Source organism: Myxocyprinus asiaticus, chromosome 18 (genome assembly GCF_019703515.2).
Source record: "Myxocyprinus asiaticus isolate MX2 ecotype Aquarium Trade chromosome 18, UBuf_Myxa_2, whole genome shotgun sequence".
Classification (NCBI taxonomy): Eukaryota; Metazoa; Chordata; class Actinopteri; order Cypriniformes; family Catostomidae; genus Myxocyprinus; species Myxocyprinus asiaticus.
The window spans coordinates 9,974,733-10,000,702 of NC_059361.1; the positions used below are offsets into that span (position 1 = coordinate 9,974,733).

General features: G+C 39.5%; 1 protein-coding gene across 1 annotated transcript in view; it reads left to right on the top strand.

Moving 5' to 3' along the window:
* The window catches only part of celf6 (CUGBP Elav-like family member 6), a 186,641-nt gene that overhangs the window by 151,748 nt on the left and 8,923 nt on the right, over positions 1 to 25,970 (top strand). Inside the window, exons 6-11 of the mRNA XM_051724999.1 lie at positions 14,281 to 14,424; positions 14,721 to 14,868; positions 21,440 to 21,589; positions 21,934 to 21,996; positions 22,662 to 22,742; positions 24,078 to 24,221. Coding sequence (XP_051580959.1) covers positions 14,281 to 14,424; positions 14,721 to 14,868; positions 21,440 to 21,589; positions 21,934 to 21,996; positions 22,662 to 22,742; positions 24,078 to 24,221 — 730 coding nt within the window. The remainder of the gene's footprint in view (positions 1 to 14,280; positions 14,425 to 14,720; positions 14,869 to 21,439; positions 21,590 to 21,933; positions 21,997 to 22,661; positions 22,743 to 24,077; positions 24,222 to 25,970) is intronic.

The window sequence follows — 25,970 nt, forward strand, 5'->3', positions numbered from 1 at the left end:
CAATTAAGGAGATGTTAGACAGAATTTTAGCCTCACCATTCACTTCCATTTGTTTGTCATTTTTGAAAGTGCATAGTGACTGAGGATGTCAGTCCCTAACATTCTGCCTAACACCTTGTTTTTGGTTCCAGAGAAGATGAAGTCACAAAGGTTTGGGACAATGAGAGTGAGTCTAAATGATGACAGATTATTCATTTATGGGTGAACTATGCTTGACAGAACGGGTTTGAAAATTAGAAGAAAAGTTTGGAAATGTTCCTAGCAATTAAAAAATGAAATGTCTCACAGGCTCACTTATATTATGTATAATACTGTATATTCTTAGTTGTGAATAGCCAGTCAGTTATATCTGTCATCCAGTCAGTCTTAAATAGATTTCAAAAAGTCACTAAAACAAGACATAGTCAAAGGACAGTTCTCCCGTGGTTAAAAGGTGATATCTGGAAAATAACGAAGGAAAGGGATAGTGCTCTTAAAGCAGCAAATAAATCCAAGTTAAGTGTTGATAAGCAAAAGTTTGTTATGTTACGGAATAAAGTTACAAAAGAAATTAGAAAAGCCAAAGCTAAATATTTTATCAGCATAATAAGTGTAGCAAAGGGTAATACTATAGCTATCTGGAAACACCTAAATACATTGACAGTAAGGCTTAGTGGTAAAGCTGAAAGTCAGTTACGAATTAACATAAATGCAACATCAGTGAAGATGTTAACATTATTAGCACTGCCCTCAATGTCTTTTTGTTTTTTTTTTTCCAAATCGGTAACATCTAATATCCAGAATATTAATACTGAAGTTATGACTCCATTAGTGGATGACAATCAACCAGTTTTTAACTTAAAAAATATCAATGAAACAGTAGTACAGAAAGCAATGGACTCCTTAAAAAACTCAAAAGCCACAGATGTGTTTGGAATGGACACATGTTATTAAAGAGGCTTAAAAAGTTTTTCGTATCCTGTCTGTAAGGTTATTAATGCATCTTTTGAACAAAGGGTAAATCCCACAATATGGAAATCGGCTATAATTACACCTATTTTTAAAGCAGGTGATACAGCCAGCATGAATAATTACAGGACTATAAGTATTCTTCCTGTCTTGTCAAAGGTAGCAGAAATATGTATAGCAGCACAACTCATCAGACATCTCAAAGACAGCCCTATTACTCTACACCCTGTGCAGTTTGGTTTTAGAGCAAATCACTCTACTATAACAGACAACTAATTTCCTAGTTGAAAATATTAAAGCCATACTGGATGAGGGGGCCTGGGTAGCTTAGCGAGTAAAGACGCTGACTATCACCCCTGGAGTCATGAGTTCGAATCCAGGGTGTGCTGAGTGACTCCAGCCAGTTCTCCTAAGCAAACAAATTGGCCTGGTTGCTAGGGAGGGTAGAGTCACATGGGGTAACCTCCTCATGGTTGCTATAATGTGGTTCGTTCTCGGTGGGGCGCATGGTGAGTTGTGCGTGGATGCCATGGAGAATAGCATGAAGCCTCCACACGCGCTATATCTCCACAGCAACACGCTCAACAAGCCACGTGATAAAATGCACGGATTGACGGCCTCAGACACGGAGGCAACTGAGATTCATCCTCCGACACCCGGATTGTGTCGCTACACCACCAAAAGGACTTAGAGCACATTGGGAATTTGGGCATTCCAAACTGGGGAGAAAAGGGGGAGTGGTCTGTGCTGTATTTCTTGACTTAAGAAAAACCTTTGACACAGTTAATCACAATATTCTTCGTAGAAAAATGGCAACATATCATTTTTCTTTTGCTACTATATGTTGGTTTAAATCCTACCTTGATAACAGAAATCAGTGTGTAAGGATCAGTGACACGGTGTCACCTACTCTCACATGCAGGGTTGGGAGGGTTACTTTTGAAATGTATTGCACTACAGATTACAGAATACATGCTGTAAAAAGTTATTTGTAATGTATTCCGTTAGATTACTCAAGGTCAGTAACATATTCTAAATACTTTGGATTACTTCATCAGCACTGGTTGATTTTTTCACTTGTTTTGACTATAAAAACTCTGCCAGTACAGTAAGACAAAATACACATGTTAAAAATACATTCTCTGAAAAACCTAAATATCTTATGCAGTGTTGTTTCTAAAACAAGATAAATCAAATTGTTCTTGTTTTAAGGATTTTTAGATATTTTTACAGGAAAACAATACAAAAATTATTATCAAGAATACGATTTTTGCCCTAATATCAAAGGTCTTACTAGAAAAATTATGATCTAACGTGAATTTTCTTGATAAAAAAATATGATCGTGCCTGGTAACGTGCATGTAAAATGGCTAGAAATAGCATTTTAGCTTAGCGTAAAGCTGACAATTTACACAAGGTTTATTTCTATTTCTTCTGCTCCAAACTTACTTCAAACTTACTTCTCTGTCTGCTTGTATGAATGTAACACATCATAAGAAAGTGTTTCACCGCTGTTCAAATGCACTTTGGATCGCATCATTTATTTGTATAAATGTTTTCCATCTGAAAGGACTAAATATTAAATGAAACGAATGACAATAAAATGCAAAGTAATCTCTTCAGTTATCAAAATATTTTTTGAATGTAACTATTCTAATTACCAATGATTTAAATTGTAACTGTAGTGGAATACAGTTACTTATATTTTATATTTTAAATACATATGTATTTTGTTACTCCCCAACCCTGCTCACATGTAACGTTGGAGTGCCTCAGGGCTCTATTCTGGGTCCACTACTTTTCAGTTTATATACCAACGATCTGCCCTCAGCGTGCATTGGAGCAGATATCCAAATGTACTCAGATGATACAGTAATATACAGTATATACATGGAAAAATATGTGAAGAAGCTGCTCTTAAACTTACACAGATTTTGGAAAATGACACAAAGTGGCTTGCAGATTCATGCTTGCATCTTAATATGAAAAAACAGTCTGTATGTTTTTCACAAAAAGAATAAGTGATGTTCATCAACAATATTCAGTAGATGAATCAGGAGAAGCTACAAGTGGTCTCCAGTTATGAATACCTTGGTGTCATTTTAGACTCAACTCTCAGTTTAAGAAAACAAGTTAAGCAAGTTGTTGCAAAAACAAAATTTAGCTTTAATAATTTTTTATTTATTCGTCAGTATCTGACATGTGAAGCCGCTGGAATTTACTTCCATGCTATGATTCTGTCACATATAACATACTGTTTAACAACTTGGTCTTTCACTACCCATACAATAATAAAGCCTGTACAATCTGTATACAAACAAGCTCTCAAGCTTCTGGATAATAAAATGAAAAGCTATCATCACTGTAATATACTGTCTACTTATGGTCTCCTGTGCTGGGAAAACCTTATCAAATTTCATAATGCTTGTTTAATATATACAATTCTTAATAGATTAGCACTCCCAACATTTGCCACATTCATATTTCAGAAAAATGTTGGGGACAGATTAGCAAGATCCAGAATAAGAGGGGACATTGTCAACTCAAGGAGGACATTTTTTTTTTTTTTTTTGGCCAGACAGCATTTACAGTAAGAGCTTCCCAGTTTTGGAAAATGCTTCCATTAAATAAAGGATACAGTGATTCGTACCATTTGTTTGCATTCTTAAAACATGGTTATAAAGCAACCAGACCTGCCATCATACTTCGTAGCCGCACGTTTGCCTTGTCTGTCCTCATTTGCTTTGTCTGTGTTTGTCAGATTGTGTCATTTCTGGCTTTACCTTTGTTATCAGTAACATAATTGGAATTTTATGATGCAGTATGTGCCTGTGCTAACTGTATGTTTAATAGTATCTTACATAAATTGTTTGCAAGCTGCTCGCTTCATTCTTTTACATTTTCTACACTGTTTGTGTTTGTTTTCCACTGTTTTACTTTTAAATGTTGTTGCTATCTGTTAAATGGTGTTTATTGTGTGTGTTGTATGTGAATTGCTTGCATTGTATTTGTTTTACTTTGCTTGCTGTTTGATTCATTCTTTCAAGTATTTACCTTCTGTGTTAGTTTGGTTTATCTTGTACTACTTGAAAATGTTGTTGTATTATTGTTGTTTTAATGGCTAATGTAACATCTGGCCAAGGGACAACAGTTGAAAATTAGCCACTTGGCTAACAATGGCACATATACAGTACAGTGATGTACACATATACCTGTTGATATATGTGTACTGTGCATAGAACTGATGTCACTTCGCTTAAATTAGTTCACATTTACTATATAGTCTAGTCAAAAAAGAGTTAATAATGTTGACAAATTATACAGCAGTATAATTTGTCAACATTATGAACAAGTTAGAACAGCACACTATATAGAAAATGTGAACTCATTTAAGCAAAGTAAAGTCAAAACCATGGGTGGGTTCAATGAGCATCAACAGGTTTTAATGTGCACTGTCCTTGAGAAAAACAAACCAAAGCAAGATCATGCATTATTAACGCCTTATGTCGCTATTTCACAACTGCATGGATTCTTAGTTCAGTATATTCTGTAGTTTACAGTATATACACTGACAAAAGAATTTAGATCATTAGTTTTGTGCAATAAAAACTGAAGTTGCACCTTATCTCTGTTTAGAAGTGCGCTTAGGCTTATTTTAGTTCAGAGCTTGTTCTCTGTTGTCCTAAAGAAAAACACATCGCACACGTGATTTATAATGCATATAGCTATATGCTCATGCTGCATTATCAAGCTCGCGATCAGCATAGCAAAATAATGTTCTGTCTACATCAGACGCCAGCAGCGCGGCACGATGCGACAAAAACAAATTGCTCCCATTATAATCAGTGACGCTGTCTACAATGGATGCGTCCGCATGGTGTTGAGACGCGACATCGCTCACACTGATATAAGAAAATGTATCCTTAAAGACTGAGATCAACAGAGCCCGTAGGTATAGAATCACGCTGAAACTGACCATTACCATAATAAACAAGCCTGCGTTATCATTATCACCACAACTTACTGCAACATGTTTTCTTGGTTGAAACCGTATTTATGTATGCTGCAATTCCCGCTTGTTTTGGTGTTGAATGAAGGCATCGCATAAACTTAACTCTTCATTTTCATTGTGTGAAATAAAGGAAGTGTTTGTTTTGAGTGCTTACTGCTGTTGCTGCAGTGATGAACTTGAGTCGTGTGACAGAGCGCCGCTGTAAAGTTCCGGTGCCGTAAAAGTCCCATTCAAAAATCTCTCGGTAAATCACGCATTTATTAATACTTATTAAAACCAGTAACGACGGTAACGTTGTAACATTGTAACGAAGAGTACATTTTTTTCATTAGAATTTCACTTGAGTAAGAGTAAAAAGTATCCAAAATTAAATCTACTCTTAAAAGTAAATTTTCTCCAAAAAGTTACTCAAGTAAATGTAACGGAGTAAATGTAGTGTGTTACTGCCCACCTCTGGTTATGTGCAGAGAATGTAAACAATTTTTTTTAAACAATCAGTTTATGAGCTCCAATAAATATTTCACGTAATAAGTTTGATTACTTGATCTGTACATCTGGCACTGTCAGTACTGGGATATTTTCAGACAGTGGATAAATCCATGGATCAGTAAACATTACTGATTAGTCTCATGGTAAAGGTTTCACCTCTAGTACAATGAGTTGAAGGTTCTAAACCACCCTCAGATAACTTTTTATTTTAATTAACGAAGATTGCATCTGTACATAAGTGGATGTACAGTATATCATGAGCGTGGACACATCAGTTTGCATTTTGCCTAGCGATTTAAAAGGAAAGGAGCACGAGCTGCGCAACAGCAGAGCGAGTAAAGCATGCGTCTGTGTGCACGAGAGAACATTGCCGTCACTTAACACCACTGATAACAGTTGCAACAAGCACTCATCAAACATTAAAAATAACAAACTCTATTGCAGGATCACCACTTATTGTAACACACACAAACGAAATGGAAACTCCTGCCAGAGATGTTTAATCTGCATTAGACTCTTACCTGACAAATCTATTTCAAAAAGTGGTAGGGACATGTCCCACCCATCCCACCCGTTCATGATGCCTAAGGCACACACACACTCAGAAATAGAAATGGTATATCTTTTTTTTCACTCTCTGCTTGGATTTTTATAGTTTACAATTTAATATTCAGTATTTTATGATGGGTTTTTATATTTTAAAATAGAAAGCCAATCATTCAATCATTCAATGCAATCTATACATTAAAGGTATTCTAAAGGCATGGTTTCCAAGACAGTCATAATGTGACCTTTATGTCACAAAAGTTGAAAAATGTGGATCCTAGTTTTAGTAAAAATCATTCCCTGGGAAATAAAAGTGTCCATAGTTTAAAGGACTATTCTGGGATAAATACAAGTTAAGCTCAATTGACAGCATTTGTGGCCTAATGTTGATTACCACAAAAATGTATTACAACTTATCCCTCCTTTCCTTAAAAAAAGAAAAGAAAAGAGCAAAAATCAGGGTTACAGTGAGGCACTTATAATTGAAGTGAATGGGGCCAGTCTGTAAATGTTAAAATACTCACTGTTTAAAAGTATAGCCATAAGACGTAAACAATATGCGTGTTAACATGATTTTGGTGTGATAAAATCACTTACTAACCTTTTCTGTGTAAAGTTATAGCCAATTTTACAACTTTGTTGCCATGACGATGAAATGTCAACAAACCCTAAAATGACTGTAAAAAATTGTAACAACTGTACAGCACAAATAATACACAAGTTTTAACAGAAGAATTAATTTTAGTGCTTTTATAAAATTTTAAACTTCACATTTCTGCTTTGAAACTCTCCAAACATTGGCCCCATTCACTTCCATTTGTAAGTGCCGGACTGTAGCCCAGATTTGAGCTTTTTTTTTAAAGAAAAGGAGGGAAGAGTCAAAATTAATTTTTGTGGTAATCAACATTATGTCACAAATGCTGTCGATTGAGCTTAACTTGTATCAAACCAGAATATTCCTTTAAAAAACACCTGTAAACAGCATAATGGGAGCAGTGGTGGCATACAGGTCACTTGTGGTCCAGCTTGTGATGGGATCTCTCTCAATACACTGGTGGGGTCTGGTGGGGAAACCACTGTCAGATTAGAGCAGGTTTCTTTGCATCTGTCTATGTTTATCATTTGTTTACTGTTTGCTGTCTGCTTTGGTTTGTGGCATGTGTGTGCTCTGGGCCGGCACGGGCAGTGCAATCTGCCAGTCTTCAAGGGCAAGATCTGAAGTGCCCTCTCTGATGCCTGGCATAAACAGCACTGAGCAGATAGTGTGGTGTCCTCGTTTGCCCCCTGAAGTTAATTTTGTTTTAGGTGATAATGTGTGTTTTCTCCCCTCATAATATCCTTTATTTCCTGACCCCAACGAACCTTCAAACACTCCGAGATCTGTTAAACCCTCTGAGAGAGATTTTGTCTTGCAAGGATGGCAAACATCCAAGCAAATAATCAGATCATTGTGATGTCGTGGCCACTTTCACAATCATCTCTCTCTCTCTGTCTGTCTCTCCCTTTTAGTTAATGCTCTCTCTCTAATCATGTCCCCTGCTACCCGTGTGTGTGTGTGTGTGTGTGTATTTCCAGCATCCCAGTTCAGTAATTAAACAGGAGCGTTCCAGGAATAGTCCCCTTGGCCTACATGCAAACGTGTGCACGTGTATGTTTGTGTGTGTAAAGCATACTAAAATATTTAGATACTAAAACATTGTTTTAGACATTTTATGGTGCTGTGCAGTATGGCAAAATTACAGCCTGATCTCTTGAAAATTAGGTAACTGTGGCAACATCTTTGACAGCAGATCCAAGGTGAAATGTTCACTGTGTGGTGCTACAAGCGAGTTAGATTTTCTCCCAATAGATGAAGTTCCCTGTCTGTCACTCACTTGACGTTGTGTCGATGTAGTGACACTAGGGGTTCGATATTGAAAGCCCCAATCACCTTTGCTTAAAATAGAAAAGGCTAATGAGAATTGGCAAGTGGAATTTGCATGCCACTCTTCGCCCCGGACATACGGGTATAAAAGGAGATGGCGTGCACCACTCATTTAGATTTTTTCTTCGGAGCCGAATGCATGCTTGTGTTCGTCCTCTCACCTTTCGCTTACGCTGCTGGATTTTACGGCACATATCAGCGGTCACCTTCACACGGTCGAGTGTTATGCTTCCCCTGGGCGCTTCGGCAGCTGAATCTACAGGTGCTAAAAGAGTATATTCAAAAGAGTATATTTCCTTCTAAAAGAGCTCGCGCAAACGCTTGGCATCTTTTTAAAGATGTCCTTCTGTGTTTGCGCTACTGGATGTGGCCATTATTTCTCCCCTCTGGACAGCCAGAGTGTCTCAAGTGCTTGGGGCGCCAGTACGCTGAGGCAGCTTTCGTGGAAGGGTCATGTTCTCATTGCGAGAACATGCCCATGAGAACGTTGCGATCACAGCTCACTTCCTTCTTCATGAAGCAAGGAGCCACCGCGGCTGCTCCCCAACGTGGTCCGTCCTGGGCTAATGCTCAGCCGGCTGGGTCGGCAAGCACCACGTGTGATTTGGATGTGGACATGGGAGCGTTTCCACCGGCTCAGCCCACGCGGACCTCCCATTCCCCAGCACGCTCGTTCTATCCGGAAGAGCTGTCGAGCAATGCAGGTGGCCCGCCTCAGGGTGGGTTTAATGTGTCGTTCACGGCTCACAGTGAGGGTGGGCTTCTGCTATCGGAAATGGACGAATCTTCTGAGCTCCTGCCCATGGGCGGTTGGACACAGGATGAGGTGGATGCTGAGATGGCAGCCATGCTTGCCCGGACGGCTGCGAACTTTGGGCTAAAGTGGAACACTCCACCCTGCCCTGAGCGTTCGTGGCTGGATGGTTGGTTTCTGGGCTCAGAGCGTGACTCACGGCCATGCCCCGCCCAGGTGCCTTTCTTCCCGGAAGTGCACGAGGAGCTAACGAAATCATGGAAGGCACCTTTTTCTGCCCGTACACACTTCGCGGGCTCATCCACCCTGACTACCCTCGACGGCGGAGAGGCTAAGGGATATGTTGAGCTTCCCCAGGTAGAGCACACTGTAGCGGTGCATTTATGCCCACAGGGAGTAGCCACCTGGCGCTCCCTTCCAAGGCCTGTAAGTTCTCGTCCTCTTTAATGACAAAGGGTTACAAGGCCGCGGGTCAGGCCGCTTCTGCCCTGCATGCCATGGCCATCCTGCAGGTCCACCAGGCCAAGGTGCTGAAAGATCTGCACGAGGGTAGGACCGACCCAGGGCTGATGCAGGAACTGCGTACTGCGACCGACCTCGCCTTACGTGCTATGAAGGTCATGGCGCGCACCCTGGGCTGGATGATGTCCACTCTTGTGGTCCAAGAGCACCTTTGACTCAACCTTGCAGAGATGCGTGACGCCGAGAAAGTCCGCTTTCACAATTTACCCATCTCCCAAGGGGGGCTTTTTGGCGACACCATCGAGGATTTCGCCCATCAGTTCTCGACGGTGAGGAAGCAGACCAATGCAATTAAGCACATCCTGCTTCTGCTTCTCGCCAGAGCCGTTCCCCTGCGGTGCCGGCCCCGGCTCCTGTACCATCGGAGCCCATACGCCGGCCTCAGAGAAAGAGATCCTCCCACGGGAAGTCGGCTCCACCTGCCTGTCAGCCGGACCCCAAGAACCCCAGATGGGCTTCGAGGCAGTCCTGATACAGGCAGCCCAGGGATGAGGCAACTACTTCTGACCGGTCTGTGATCTCTCCAGCCCCACCATCACCCTTGGGCCAGCGCGTGATGAGTATTCCATCACAGAGTGCCCTCTGTGCCTCGGCACCCACATGGTCAATAAAAGAGCAGTTTCCTCATTCCCTAGGCCAGCGCACTCGTGACGGCCAGGCGCTGGAAGTCTTTCCAGTCAATCAGGTGAACACAAGTTCCCCCCGTTCCCTCGTTCTCCATTAAGAGACAGCCGGCGAACAGGTAAGTGTGCTGGTCTCTGGGGTCGCTCACCCACCCCAGTCACCGGCCACCGTTGTGGGCTTGCAGAGCAGCACGTCCCCCCTTGGCTGTTTTCCAGGTGGGAACCACCCTGCCCGGGCGTGGTAAGTCCAGTCGTCCCCTTGGTGCCGCTGTCGCGGAGGCTGGAGACCTGGTTAGCGCTCTCCAGCCCCTCGCGGTGGCTCATCAGGATGATTCGCCTCGGCTACGCGATCCAGTTTGCCAGATGCCCGCCCAACACAACGTTGAGTGAGTGACAGACAGGGAACATCTTGGTTACTGATGTAACCTCTGTTCCCTGATGGAGGGAACGAGATGTTGTGTCCCTCCTGCCACGGTGCTGAACCGGCCACTGACATGGCCGGGACTCTCTATCGGCTCATCAACATAAATCTGAATGAGTGGTGCACGCCATCACCTTTTATACCCGTATGTCCGGGGCGGAGAGTGGCATGCAAATTCACCTCACCAATTCTCATTGGCCTTTTCTATTTTAAGCAAAGGTGATTGGGGCTCTCAAGATCGAACCCCTAGTGTCACTACATTGACACAACATCTCGTTCCCTCCATCAGGGAACAGAGGTTACATCAGTAACCAAGACATTTTTAAGGTTAATGCGCTATTACATTTTTAGTCAACAAAACTGACCTCCCTAACCTAAACCTTACTCCTAAGCATAAACAATATGACCTAAGCATAAACAATATAACAATATACCCCGATTTTTTTGCAAAGCTCTTTCAGTTGACCTATCACCCAACTGATTGCGCTTGAACAAGCTTATAAAAATAGATGGTTATGTAATGCAAACATTAAAATGTATCACCTTACAAGTCATGCTTTATTGTAAATATTTTTAGATGTCATAAGACAGCATTGTGTGAGGAACATGGCTAAAAGTGTTTGGGAACTTATCATTTGCGTTTTTCTCATGATTTGTATGAAAGGGAATAAAAGTCGTTGTTGTAGCGCCTTCTTCACCAAGAATCTTCTGCATTATGTACAATGAGACACATTAAAATAATTGTGCAAAAATTTTTATTAATAGTAACTTGATTCTGAGATCAGACTGCTAAAATAAAACCTGTTTTAATTGGTTTTGTTAGTTGTTTTAATTATTAAAGAGCACCTATTATGGTTTTTAAACGTGCCTAATTTTGTTTTAAAGTCTCATACAATAGATTTACATGCATCCAAGGTCAAAAAACACTTTAATTTGCTCATAATTTAAATTGTAGCATTACCTTTTTTCCCAGTGTCAAAAACAACTCGTTCAATGACCGTTCTAAAGGATTCATTCTAAACTCCTCCTTTCAGAGAGCCTACTTTGCTCTGATTGGTCAGATGTCCCAGTCTGTTGTGATTGGTCTACCGCTTAGTGTAGTGTTTGAGGGTGGGTCAAAGCTGTTCATGAGCAGCCAATGAAGACCAGAGGCGGGTTTTTTGTTACCAAATTACATAGGTTAGTACAGGAAGTAAGTCTGGAATTACAAACGACTCGTTTCAGGTGTTCAGAATCGGTTCTTTCTTTTGGGAATCAATAACTCCATTTGTCGTGCACTTTGATTTTTGAAACTTTGCAGACTTTTTTACATTCACAAACAGCTATATAACACACTACATGAAAGGTAATATTTGAAAAACCATAATAGGTGCTCTTTAAATTTCATGGAATTAGACATAATCAATAAAGCAATATCACACAAGCAAGAGTGCTGTTTCTCCAGCTATCAGCACAACTGTGATTCAGCTGTAGGCACAAGATTGCATGCCAATTGCTGCACATTATCCCAGCCATGCTGATAAATGAACAATACAGCATACAGTTGCGAGTGTGATATTGTTTTTATACAACAGTTCAACATATTGTAAGTAAATAAATAAGTCGAGAAAAACTAAGGACTGTCCCAAAAAACACTCTTGTGTTTGGAACTACTTTCTTATGCCACATGATCTGCCATTGCTAGTTCAAAAGATACTCCCAAGCCTCCATTACTAAATTAAAAAACCACACTTAAGTACTAATAACAACAGCTTGGACTGTTTCTAACAAGTTATTGGAGAAACAAGGATGTGTGTGTGTATGTGAGCGAGAGAGAGAGAGAGTGAGTGTGAGAGAGAGAGACTGAGCATATGATTACCTGCGTCTGTTACAGTGATGAACATGCTGCAGCTGTTAGTTTAACCCTGTTCCTCAGCTGTAGTGTGATAGTAATCTGCCACGATCATGGTGTGATGCTGCCATACATGCTTAATCGCACATTCAAATCCTTTGTTGTCGGAGAGAAAACATGGAGGACATAAGTTTCATTCTTGTATATTTCTTGGGGAACTCTTATTTTGACACCGACACAGAAAGCGTTTTCTCCTCCGTCATGTTGAAAGTTTACATCCTTACCCAACTCGGAAACTTGTATCAGTTAGGCGCCCTGAGTGTGTTTGATTACTCCATCATTGTGACTCTCAGCTGTGATTGGCAGTAATGCTGAAAGCTGTTAGTTTAACTCTATTTCTCAGCTATAGTGTAGTAGTAATCCGAGCAATCATGGAGTGAGAGACAATTCCGGATGACTTAAAAAAAACTGCGCACTTAGTGACAAAACACAGTTTATCGACGTCAGCTCATCTCGCTTATAGCAAATTCAAGATGGTCTTTTGTCGCCACCTGCTGGCTCAAATCTTTTATGTCACAGGGATAAATGAAAATTCTCACATCTATTTGCTCTTACACATCTGCACTGCTCTTACACGTTTGAAACGCCCCAAACACAAGTGGAGTGATACAAACAGTAAAACGCCCTAGTGCTGATGCTGATAGTGCGAGCTAGCAGTACTCTTGGAATGCCTCTCGTCCAATCAGATATGAGGACTGGAACTAACTGTTGTATAATCAGAATTAATTCTGTTATTATGTTTTGTTGTTTGTGTTGGTCTAATGAAATTCCCCTTATGTGTGACTGTTGATTTCTTTCTTTCCAATTCAAATTCTAATTCAATATTCTGTATGTTGTTGCCAATTCAAATTCCAACTCATGAACTGAAAGGGAACTTTCTCTTGAATGATGAATTTTGCTCTAACCCTGACATTTACTTTACATATAAATGCAAATGTGATCATCCTGGTGTTTGTATGTGTGTGTGTCTTGGCTGTGTGAACCCCCAGTGTGTTTGTTGTTTACCAATGCAGTATCTCTGTTCTGTGTCTCTCAGTTAATTTTTATTTGATGTATGCTGTGGTAAATTGACATCCATACAGGACAATATATGCTGTAAAGCCTGACTCCAGTCAATATCACGGCTCTCCAACAGCAGTAATGAGTGGCCGTTAACTGTAGTGTTGGTATACGGGGCCAGGAAGGAGTCCACTAATGAACTGTATACTGCAGAGATGGGAATTCTCTGAGATCCACCATAGATCTCCTCAGCTCATCATGTCTCATGATGACAGCTGCACAGCACAATTAAATGAATCAATGTCTCAAGCAGCATCCAGAGAGCTTCAATGAGACGACTTCTGCTCAGAGATACATCACAAGTAAAATGAGTCGGAAAATGGAAAGTGGACTTGGAGATAAGCACTGCTAAAAAAAGTCCAAATAGTATCCATAATTGGAAGGCCTGTCTGATATACAAAGTAATTTAGGTGATTGTAGAAGGTCAGACATATGGAAGCTGCCTGGATAAATGACAAAACCTTGCATTATACCATTACATTTACAGTTATTAGTGGTGCTTGCCAAGGCAAGCTTTTGCTTTGTTTATAGCACTGTTTAATAGCATGTTCATTGTACAGATATGAATGATAACATGAATCATGTGGCTTGTTGAGGAGAGATGTGCTATTACTTTATCAATTTTACATAAAGTTTTTATGTAAAAAATCAAATTATTACGTTGTTTTAGTGAAACCGTGGCATGTTGATATTAGCCAACACTGTGTCAAAACATTTTTATAAATAAAAATAAACAAAATTACAAATATTCTGAAAGCTGTTTGAAGAAGATCCAATATTATTTATGGTATTTGATCCCAATTTACTGTATCATGATTTTAAAGTTGTAATACTACCTCTAGTATCTATGTTTTTGACAGAAACTAAGAAACAATAGTTACTATGGTAATGTTTTGTTTGTATTTGTGCTATGATAAAGGCTGTTCCAAAATGTTTTTTTATTCAGTTTAATTAATTAAAAATTACTTATCATAATAAAGATGGGAAATCAATTATTCTGATTATTCTGATGAGTTGTGTTATTATTTTTTTTTACTATTTAATTTGTTTAAAATAGATGTACCCTATGTAATTTGTGTGTGTGTGTGAAGGGAGCTTCCTCTAGTCTGGTGGTGAAGTTTGCAGACACTGATAAGGAACGGACTCTCCGCAGGATGCATCAGATGGCTGGTCAACTTGGGATCTTTAGTCCCATGACTATACAGTTTGGAGCTTATGGAGCATATACCCATGCTGTGAGTCACACCAACACAAGATATGTGACACATGAATGTGGATGTGGTTAGAGGAAATAGCAGGTTTACTTGAAGTTCATCCTCCTTTTCATTATTATTTGAATTTTACAGCTCAAATAACACAGTTTTGAAAAATACTGAAAGTTCTGAAGTTTTTTGTGAAGTTCTTTCACAAAATACAAGCTTCACATTTCTATTTTTAAACCCCTCTGGGACACTCGCCCCAAAGACAATAAATACTAACCTAAACAGAAAACAGTGACGAATGTTTCATGCCACTCTCTTTCTTTCTGCAGCAAATAATGCAGCAGCAGGCAGCGCTCATGGCAGCGACGCAGGGCTCGTATCTCAACCCAATGGCTGCCATTGCAGCCGCTCAAATGCAGCAAATGGCAGCTTTCAATGTCAACGGCCTGGTGGCTGCACCGATGACACCCTCTTCAGGTGGGAGGGTCAATACTTCACACACACAAACATACATGTTTACTTCTGTACAGTGTCTTGTTAAAATAATCAAAGCATGTTTTCCATGCTGGTATTTACTTGATGAACACAAGGAAGGATGATATTTAATGATATGATGAACGACATTGAAACTAATGAAATATTGATTTTACCTCATTTTTTGTGTGCTTATTAGAGTATTTCATCGTTAGCTTAACAGCATGCTGATGTCAAACTCTATTGGAATCAATTATCAGATGAGTCTCTTGTGCACGTTATCTGAAGAACACTATTTCTGTGGCACATGGAGTTGCTACCTATTTAGGGTGTCCCAGATCAATCACTTATGAATGTCTTAAGCAGTAGACAATAAGGGAGCTCACTAGGTTTTGGAACAGAACAAAAGTCTCCTTTGTCTGCTGTCAACAATTATAAGGTCTCTGTTTGAGCATTGACACTGCAACATGGCCAGTCTGATGCCTTTGACCAGACTGTCATTGACTGAAGAATACAGAAGCGAAGATTTCTGACAGATAATACCAGACCTGAGTGTGACCCGTGCTAACACACACATGGTGTTTTTGAACAGCTTTGACAATCCGGCCATGAAAGTAAGCTGACACCTCAGAAGAAGAGTCAGGAGAAATTAATTAAAGTGCTTCACTCTTTCACAAATCTCTCAGTTTTCTGGCTCTTATAATCTGTGATGTCTGCACACACTTGTGTTAGTTATCATCTTTAATCTGACACGACTGAAACGCCCTTGAACGAAAGCAGACAAAACACGATTAGTGATCGGTGTCATGAGGGCCATGAAGAGGTCGAACCTGGCATTCTCCCAAAATGAAAACTCTGTGACTGTTGATGTCACAGTTTGCCATGAGTTTTATCCTAGATCTCTTTGAGGTCATATACTGTGTAATTTGAACAAGCAACAATTGTAAAGCTTCACTATCAGTATCATCCACCTTATTCAACTTTAGGGGTACTTCAGCAGCTATTATAGTGTAATTCAAATATAGTAAATGGAGGAAAATTTTTATTTTGGGATGTATTTCTTAGGAATCATATCTATTTTATAAATTATCTTGTTGATGAATATGATTTTTTTTTTTTCATAATTATGATTCAAATTATTTTTATAGACAATTACTTTCTGCTATACCTGTAAACTGGGGGGGGGGTTAAAAAGACTAAGGAATCTATCATTACCTGCTGTCCGAATATAAAAAATTATAAATGGTTGCAGAATATAAAAAATGAATAAAGACATATAATTTTTCCTTACAACATAAAAATTATGTTCGCTGCCACAACGCTTCAGGGATTATTGGGAAGACCTTTTTAACATATCTGTCCCGTGGGGTGACATTTTTAGGAAACTTTACGAAAACATTATGTCTACAAATGTGGGCTATTCAGCTTAAATTATTTTAAAAAATATTGCCTACAAATAGATGTTGTATACATTAAATGGAACATTAAATTAGATTATGACTGTAGATTTTGTTCAGAAGAGGAGGAAGATATTATGCATTTATTTTGGTATTGTCGTTTTGTTGCTTCTTTTTGATCCAATATAGTGAATTGACTTGCTGCATTTGATAATACATTTCCATTGAATCCATATATGATAATTTGGGGTGATCATACACAAAACATTTTTTTGAATTCTAGTATTATTTTGTATGGAAAAGTATATATTTTAACTACGGATAGTAAAGGGTTAAGTCTCCCTGCATTTAAAATTGATTTTAAAGTATTATTGAAAGTTAGAGAAAATGACAAGAGTTCAAACTGGTAGAGAAGACATGTTTCTGAGAAAATTGTCAAAAGATTAATTGAGATTAAGGTTTTTCATTTCACTATGAATAAAAGCCATTTATTCATTTATTATTTATAGATAGAATTATACTGTGGTTATAAGCCTTAGTGCAAATTATATATGAAGCTGTTGTGCCTTTATGCTATAGCTTTAAGTGTATTTTATATATTTTTATTTTATTTACTTATTTTAATTTTGGAAGTATATATATATATATATATATATATTATGAATATTTGTCTAAGAATTATATTACTTGTTTTTTGTCTTATGTATGTAATTTGTAATTTGTTCTTTTTTTACTTACTGTATTTTTGGTGATACTATTTGTGATATATTTAATTTTTGTTGTATGTGCAATGTGGTATTAATAATAATAATAATAATAATAATAATAATAATAATAAACGTAAAGCAGTAAAAATTCTACGTTAAAACTAGGACTGGTGGAAAAAAATAGATTCTGTTACAAATCGCGATTCTTGAGCCAAACGATTTTAAATGTTCATTAAAAAAATCAATTTTTTTTTATTTCATAACAAACATACATGTTTATCTTAATGCTACAATGATTAATAGATAAATATAGGAAGCTATATTTGTGCAGAGTTCCACACTAACAGGTTTTCTCTCTGATAAAAGGTTTAGTCCTTTTAATGCACCTGCTACAGCCATCAAAGCGCCGTTTGTTCACTATCGGACGTCAAAATCCTCTGCTGTGATCAATGTTCCTGTTATTATGCATAATCCAAAGGTTTATTTGAGAGGTGTTGAGGAGAATACTTGTCAGATGTCATTCTGCAGATTCTGTCTGACACTGCTTTAATAAATATTTTAGCTGTAAAATGTCTTATCAAACTGTTGTATATGTCGCGTCCCCTCAGTATTTATAACCTAACAGCCTAATTTTGCACATTTACCCGCCACTGTCGATAAGAAATGCCGGCTAGACACAAAGACGCGTGCTTCAGGAAACACACCTGATTATATTTTGAAGAACAAGAAATGCCAGCGATGCGCATGTCTGATTTGCTTTTTTGTTCAGAAGTTATTTGCGCTTTGGAACCAACACGTCTCCGTCTCGCGGAACACGCGCAAATGGTGAGTTCTCACTTTTTTCCCCTCTGTCAGTCATCTGGGAGCAGTTTGTAAGAATAGTATTGTCTATGAGAACACTGCATAGGCTCTCAGACTATCTCAGGATGCAAATAACATACAACGACATTGGGACTACAGGTGAATTGGCATAATTCAGTACAGCCCCAGTAATGGTTCTTGAACAAGTTTACTCTTTAGCCTCCATTTGTATGTTGCAAAATTATCATTATGATAATAGTAATAGCCTGTGGGAATATATGTTATATTTTATATTCTAAAATATCAAAATTAGTTTGATAAGTTAAAATGATATATTGTATATATGTATTTGTTGAATATAAATGGACATAATGCAGCCTTATGGGTTCCTTTGCACTAACTAATCGCCTAGTTCAGACAACGCACTGACTGGTCGACTGGTAGTTTTAAATTGGTAGTTTTGCACATCCCTACATTTTACCTGCAAATTATATATTACAGAATGAAAACAACTGTCAATTCAGACACAACTGTTCTTCAACAGACATTGCTTTCTGAGAAAAAAGGAGTTAACAAAGTTTCTTTTATCTTTTTAAGAAGTTTTTATATCAAAACATCAAATCGCAATACTTACAGAATCGCAATATCGCAATAAATATTGAATCAGCTTGGAAATATCGTTGTAATAATGAATCGGGAGGTCTGTGGCAATTCCCAGCCCTAGTAAAAATCACACAGTGTTCCTGACATTAAATTGAGCTCAAGCACTTCCGTCAAGCACTATACACTCACTGAACACATTATTAGGAACACTATGGTCTAAATTAAGTGCCCCACGTGGTCTTCTGCTGTTATAACCCATCCGCCTCAAGGTTTGACGTGTTGTGCATTCTGAGATGCTGTTCTGCTCACTACAATTGTACAGAGTGGTTTTCTGATATATCGTAGCCTTTCTGTCAGCTCGAACCAGGCCATTCTCCGCTGACCTCTCTTATCAACAAGGCATTTCTGTCCGCAGAACTACCGCTCACTGGATGTTTTTTGTTTTTGCCATCATTCTGAGTAAACCCTAGAGCAGAGGTGCCCAACATTTTTCCCATGAAGGCACAAAAATCTAACATGATTGAGGGCTGTGTGGCCAAATGCACTGACACAAAGAAGATGACAGCATTTCTCCAGATTTGGAATGAGGAGCTTATAAAAAACTTAGAAACTCCTTCAAGCCAATTTAATAGCACAATGAACATTAATCAGAGATATGATTCTGTAACGGGGTGGGGTGGGGGGGGGGGGTGTAAAATGGGAAAGGAAGAGGCGGGAACCGGCTGAACAGTCAAAGCAATATTTAATGTAAAATTAAAACATAAAGACACAAAACACAAACGCACACACAGCAGCTGCATGTGGCTCTCTCTCTCTCCCAAAATGCTGCATCTGGCTGCCTTTATTCCTCTCTTCGGCTGATTAGTCCTCCTCCTCATCACTCCTCCCTCCTTTGCCTCAGGTCGGGGAACCCCCGGCATGACGTACATCCCCCGCCCCTTCGGTCCTTTCCCCGCCTTCCTCGTGACCTGGGAGGGAGACAAGGGGAGGGAAAAGGGGAGAGGGAAAGAGCGAGGCGGAGTGACAGTGAGAGAGAGAGAGAGAGAGAGAGAAAAAAAATTGCTCACCGGTTCCCAGACATGCAGTCGCCTGGTCCTCGACCGCTCCTCCACCCTCTGGCGGATGACAGCCGTTCCTACCCGGGTGGACAGCAGCGAGTCCTCCGACCCCTGGTGAATGGAACGCCCCTCCGCATTCTGGCTGCGGCTCCACCGCTCCAAGCGGCCGGCAGCAAGCCCCTATACCCCTGGCAGTGGCTCCACCACTCCAGGCGGCCGGCAGCGAGCCCCTCCTCTCCTCGCGGCTGCTCCTTTGGGTGTACGGCAATGACGAGGACTCCAGGACAGCGCATCCCTCCTCCTTCCTGGGTTTCGGCACCAATGTAATAGGGGGGATTAAAATGGGAAAGGAGGTGGTGGGAACCGGATGAACCATCAAAGTAATATTTTAATAAAAACTTAAACAAAATGACACGGCAGCTGCGTGTGGCTCTCTCTCTCTCCCTAACTGCCGCATCTGGCTCGTCTTTATCCCTCTCCTCGGCTGATTAGCCTGATTGGGGGCTGGGTGTGCACACTCACGGCCTGGCCCCACCCTCCTCCTTGTCACAGATTCATACACCAAAAGTGGTTAATGTTCTGTAAAATTATTATTGTATCATTAATAACATTTTATTTAACATCAAGGCTATTTAACACATCCAGATATTATTTATGTTAATATTATTATTAACTACATTGTAGCATTTGATAATTTTATCGTGGAAGCATGACACCGAACTAATGTGGAGCATGAGAAGCGGAGTGCCCGTCTGTGCACGTTTATGGCGCGAGCTTCTGTCACTGACTCGACAACAGCTACACAATGGACGTCACAAAACAAACAATGTTCAGCGAAAAATTCAAAAGAAGAACACGATGGATATATTAATTTGGAACGATATCGGATTGCAAGGGATTTATTTTTTTTTTTTTTTGCCCAGAGCCTCCGTTAATTTCCAACCCTGGATGGAACTAGAGATGAAAATGAGAGATATAACAGGTGTTTACGCATCTCTCTTCACCATGCAGCTGGTACATTACGCGAAACATTTTTGTTATTTCTGCCTTTCTTGCAAATGTGCTGCAAATGTGCTCCCCGCCAAGATATTAAAGGCACACGCAATTGCAATGTTAACAGCTTTGCTGATTATAAACAGGAGCAATATTGTTTTATCGCGTCGCTCGCTTACGGAGACGTGGTATAACGCCATTTGCATGTCGAACTAAAAGGTTTAGAAAGATTTATACATCTGTAACATCTTTAGATCAGTAACTATGTGACAAAGCACTCTCACTCAGCTTCTGGAATTATAGTTTGATACAAAAACAAGTTTATTGATTTGATTTGTTCATCGTATCTATTGGTTTACTAATTTGCAGCTGCACTGTAAAGTGAATAAAAATATGCAGTAATTTCCCGCAATATGAACGTGGAAAATTGTGTGAATTATTATAATTGTGCGCAATACCCGCGCTGAATTTCAGGCTCTGCAAACTGTGTTATATTAAAATATTAAAGTTGCCCTTTATGATTTCATTATACAATGATTTCATTATACAAAAAAAATAAAAATAAAAATAAAAATAAAAACATTACTCTGCAATCTGCTAAATTACTGCAATCAAAGGTCATCTAGAGCAGAGATGCCCAAATGATGTCAAAGTTGGCCCGCGGGCCCTAGTTTGGACATCTCTGCTCTAGAGACTGTTGTGTGTGAAAATCCCAGGAGATCAGCAGTTACAGAAATACTCAATCCAGCCCGTCTGGCACCAACAATCATGCCACTGTCGAAATCACTGAGATCACATATTTTCCCCATTTTGATGGTTGATGTGAACAATAACTGAAGCTCCTGACCCATATCTGCATAATTGTATGCATTGCACAGCTGCCACATGATTGGCTGATTAGATAATCACATGAATAAGGTGGTGTACAGTTGTTTCTAATAAAGTGCTCAGTGAGTGTATTGTATTCATAAGCTCTATTGTTTTGTCAAGTGGAATGATCCTTGTGTTTTTTTAGGCACCAGTACACCACCAGGCATCAGTGCCACAGCAGTGCCCAGCATCACAGCTCCCATCAGTGTGAATGGATTCAGTGCTCTCGCTCCACAAACCAACGGACAGCATGGCTCCGAACCCATCTACACCAATGGGATCCATCCATACCCTGGTAAGACTACTTATTTGACCTTAACCTTACCTTACTGTGGTTACAAGCATATGTTGTGTTATGGATGCTGGTGTCCCACCAGGCTTCTTAGCTATATTAACGATCAAGACTTCTCTGTTCTACCAGCTTCACCAGAAAGACTATGCTGGTTTGTAGTCTACTGTATATAGGCTCAACATGAACCAGCAAAAATCAACAAGACTAGTACCAAACCAGAACTTACTAGACTAAACCAACCTAGATCAGCCTGGAAATTCATGTTGGTCTCAACTGGTCATCACAGCAGTTTTTGGTAAGACCCAACCCACATAAATAATTATTGAAATCTGTCTGTTTCTCTTCAGCACAGAGCCCAACGCTGACGGACCCCCTCCAGCAAGCATATGCTGGCGTGCAGCACTATGCAGGTGCTCCCCTATCCTTTATATCTTTCCGTCTGTCTGTTTATATGACCGAAGTATGCAGTAAAAATTTTATTTAAAGTATTATGCATCACATAACCTTACAATGTTGCATGTTTACTTCAGCGAGTGGCATTCAGTTTAATTTCAGACATAAACCTAAAAAAAATGTTTTATCCAATTTTGTGTAAAAATGTCTTAAATAATGAGTAAAGAAAGACATGTAAAAATCATGGTTGATATTGCTTCTGGTTCATTCATAACACTGGAAATGGAAGGTGAAGTCAGGCACATTGGCATACAGTATTACACACAGTGTGTTCTGGTTTTAAATTGAATTGTTGTATATTCCAGAAAATGTGCATACTATACACAGTAAACATACTTTATACTCAAAAAATAGTATGTTAGTATGTAATTTCAAACATCTCTGCATCTAATAAAGTGACAAAAACCCTCAAAAAGTTTATGTCCTTCGTGGGCTGTGAATCAAAGCAAAGATGAGCCCTATCAGCTCAGATGTGATGCACTTTCTTCATTTATTCAGTCAGTGTCTGAAGATTGCATCAACAATGGAATAATGCTAGAAGTCGATGTGTTAAATTTAGGAATATTAATGTGAATTTCCTTCTTTGCTCTCACCCCCCATTCCCTGCCGCTCTTGGTTACAGCAGCCTATCCTGCCGCGTACACACCGATTAGCCAAGCGTTTCCCCAGCAACCAGCCATCATCCCCCAGCAACAGCGAGAAGGTGAGTGAGACTCCGCCCCCTCCAGATAAAAGGTGATAATTGCTCTGAGACAGACAGAAAAAGAGAGAGACAGAGAGAGAGAGTTCATATAAAATGAAAATACTTTGAAAGTGAAGCTATGTTGTTGGTTTGTGTAGCCTGGGAAAGTGGATGTGTCAGTGGGCTTTACATGCAATGTAGTCCTGAACAGTATACAACCTAAATCATCTTAATAAATTCTGAACATGTTTTGAAGTAGCTAATTTGTTTATAATAGTGCTGAGGGGTTCTCGTTTGCTCAGTGAGGCGTACTTGACCCTCAAATCCAATACTGAGTCACTCTTTATAGAGAAATCCCTTTACAGTGTAGAATTAAGCCAGAATGTCCCATGCCAGAATTTGTTCAAAGCGCTGCAGATAAAACAGCAGACAAAATCTCAAACCAATTTTCTTACACACGGGTTCACATCAAGTTCTGTATCTGTAGCACAACTGCGAGAGAGAGACAGAACATTTGTTAAAGGTGATGTAACATTTTTTATGTCAAAATACGCTCTACTATCCCAGTTTATTGTTAATTGACAACTATAAGTAAGCCATTTTGGGTTTACCTCCCCCAAAAGTATAAACACTGAGCCTCCTTTGAGGACTTGAGAGAAATTTGGGGGTTCAATGGAGATGCCAAACTTGCGAGTTGCTTCTTGAAAGGTAAGCTACACTCAAGGTATTGCCACACAAGCTAGCACATTACTGTTGAACTTCCGATAAATTCGTAAGATACTCAGAACATCAATTGTTACGCTTACTAGTTACCTGAAAAACCATCCTAACTCATATGTTGGATCCAGGGGCACTGATAAGGGGGTCTAACTGGACCTTTTGGCCCGGGCTTGAGGGGAGCCCGGAGTAAAGGGGGCGTCCGCAGAAAGGCTATGCCATATTGTAAAACGCATCTAGCCGCGTTCAGCAGGAGACACGGATATAAACACAGAGACAACATGCAACCACAAAAGCCGTCCAGGTAGCGCACATTGATGGCATAACTGTTTGCACCATTAGAGTTCTGCCATGCACCTTGAGACATTGAGGAATTATTTCCATTTATCCCAAAAGCCACACCTAAAACGTTTTACTGGATGACTTTAAATCCCCTATCCACATTTAATCAAATATCAGTTTAACAAAGATGATAATATCTGAATCTTTGACGATCACAGGCTGAAAACAGGTGGCAACAGAACAATTTAGCCTTTCAGTACATATTTGCATGCATGCCATGTTGGTCTTCTGGGTCTGTCTGTGTGAAATCTAATCTGCGTGACTTTATCTTCCTCTGTCTGTTTTGGTCTCTTGCAGGACCGGAGGGTTGTAACCTGTTTATTTACCATCTGCCGCAAGAGTTCGGTGACGCAGAGCTCATGCAAATGTTCCTGCCCTTTGGCAACGTAATTTCCGCCAAAGTCTTTGTGGATCGTGCCACCAATCAGAGCAAGTGTTTTGGTGAGTACTCGCAATGCTCTTCAGACACTCAAGGGAGCAAGCTTGTCGTCTTGGCACGATCCTCTTGGAAATCTTCTTTACTTAGCACAATTAGTTCATCTCGTGCCTTTGTTTCCAGCGTCTACACTAAACAAGTTGCAATTAAAGCTCAGAAAGTGCCGTCATGTGTGAGCGAGCAGGCATGCACCGGTGAACGGGAATTTATCGTTCCCATCGGGTTCTGCTCATCATCGAGCGCTTATAAGTTTCGTCACACTGGAGATTTGAGGAGAGCTCATTTATGTCTCTCTAATAGCCATAATTTTCCTCACATTTCACTCTTTAAGAGAGCTTGTTTTGCTTTTCTCACCCTCGAGACACCGTATTCCAGTCCTTTATCTGCAATCTTTCTATCAGTTTTGGAGGTAACTAACTAAAGGTAGCGACTCTACTAACTATATTACAGTAGTGTAACAGTAGCTCAGCTGTTTTCAAAACAGTAAAATGCTTACCATTACAAAAAATCTAGAGTTCTGGCAAACCAGCCGCAAACTTGCCACAATTTGTAGCACATTACCACAGATGTTTGCCAGAAGTTTGCAGCTCTTCACCAGTTGCGGTTAACCTGCAGCAAACCTTTGGCAACAATGAACAATTTGCCGCAAGTTTGCTGCAAAACTCATGTGCATATGAAAATAATTGGTAATAATTTGTCATGAACTCTCGATTTTTGTAAGGTTAATTTTTCCAGTAAGTAGTAGAGTTGTGTCACGTCACAAAATGCTACATCACTATTTTTTGTCACATTGTATTGCACACACAGCATTACAGTTGAGCTAAATAAAATAATATAGATAATAAAAAATGCTTAAAATGTCCTCTCTCATATTAAGCATTGAGAAATATGATTTGTTGTAGTGAATTGGTTTGTTCTGTTATTTAAATGAATCGGTCCAAAAGATGCATGGCATTTCATATCTTTTTGTAGCAATATCCAAAATAATATTGTAATATTTATTACAATAACTTTACTAAATAATACCACATTTAGTTAAATGCTGCCATTATATAAACCCACATAGCACTTTATTATGAACACCTGTAAACCTACTTATTCATGCGATAATTTAATCAGCCAATCGTGTGGCAGCAGTGCAATGCATAAAATCATTCAAATATGGGTCAGGAGCTTTAGTTTATGTTTACATCAACCATCAATATGAGGAAAAAATATGTGATCTCAGTGATTTCGACCATGGCATGATTGTTGGTGCCAGACGGGCTGGTTTGAGTATTTCTGTAACTGCTGATCTCCTGGGATTTTCACGCACAACAATCTCTAGAGTTTACTCAAAATGGTGCCAAAAACAAGAAACACCCAGGGAGCGGCAGTTCTGCAGATGGAAACACCTTGTTGATGAGAGAGGTCAGCAGAGAATGGCCAGACTGATTCAAGAAAGGCTACAGTAACTCAAATAACCGCTCTGTACAATTGTAGTGAGCAGAATAGCATCTCAGAATGCACAACACGTCGAACCTTGAGGCGGATGGGCTACAACAGCAGAAGACCATGTCAAGCACATTATAAGGACCATAGTGTTCCTAATAAAGTGCTAAGTGAGTTTATATTTATGTAACTCTGTTATATAAATTATGGTGATTTGTAGTTTCATTAGTGACATTTAGTGCAAATTGATCTGTTCAAATGCAAAGTAATGCTGTTATACTAATTGAAATCCTCTTTTTTTGAGGTATATGAATACTTTGATT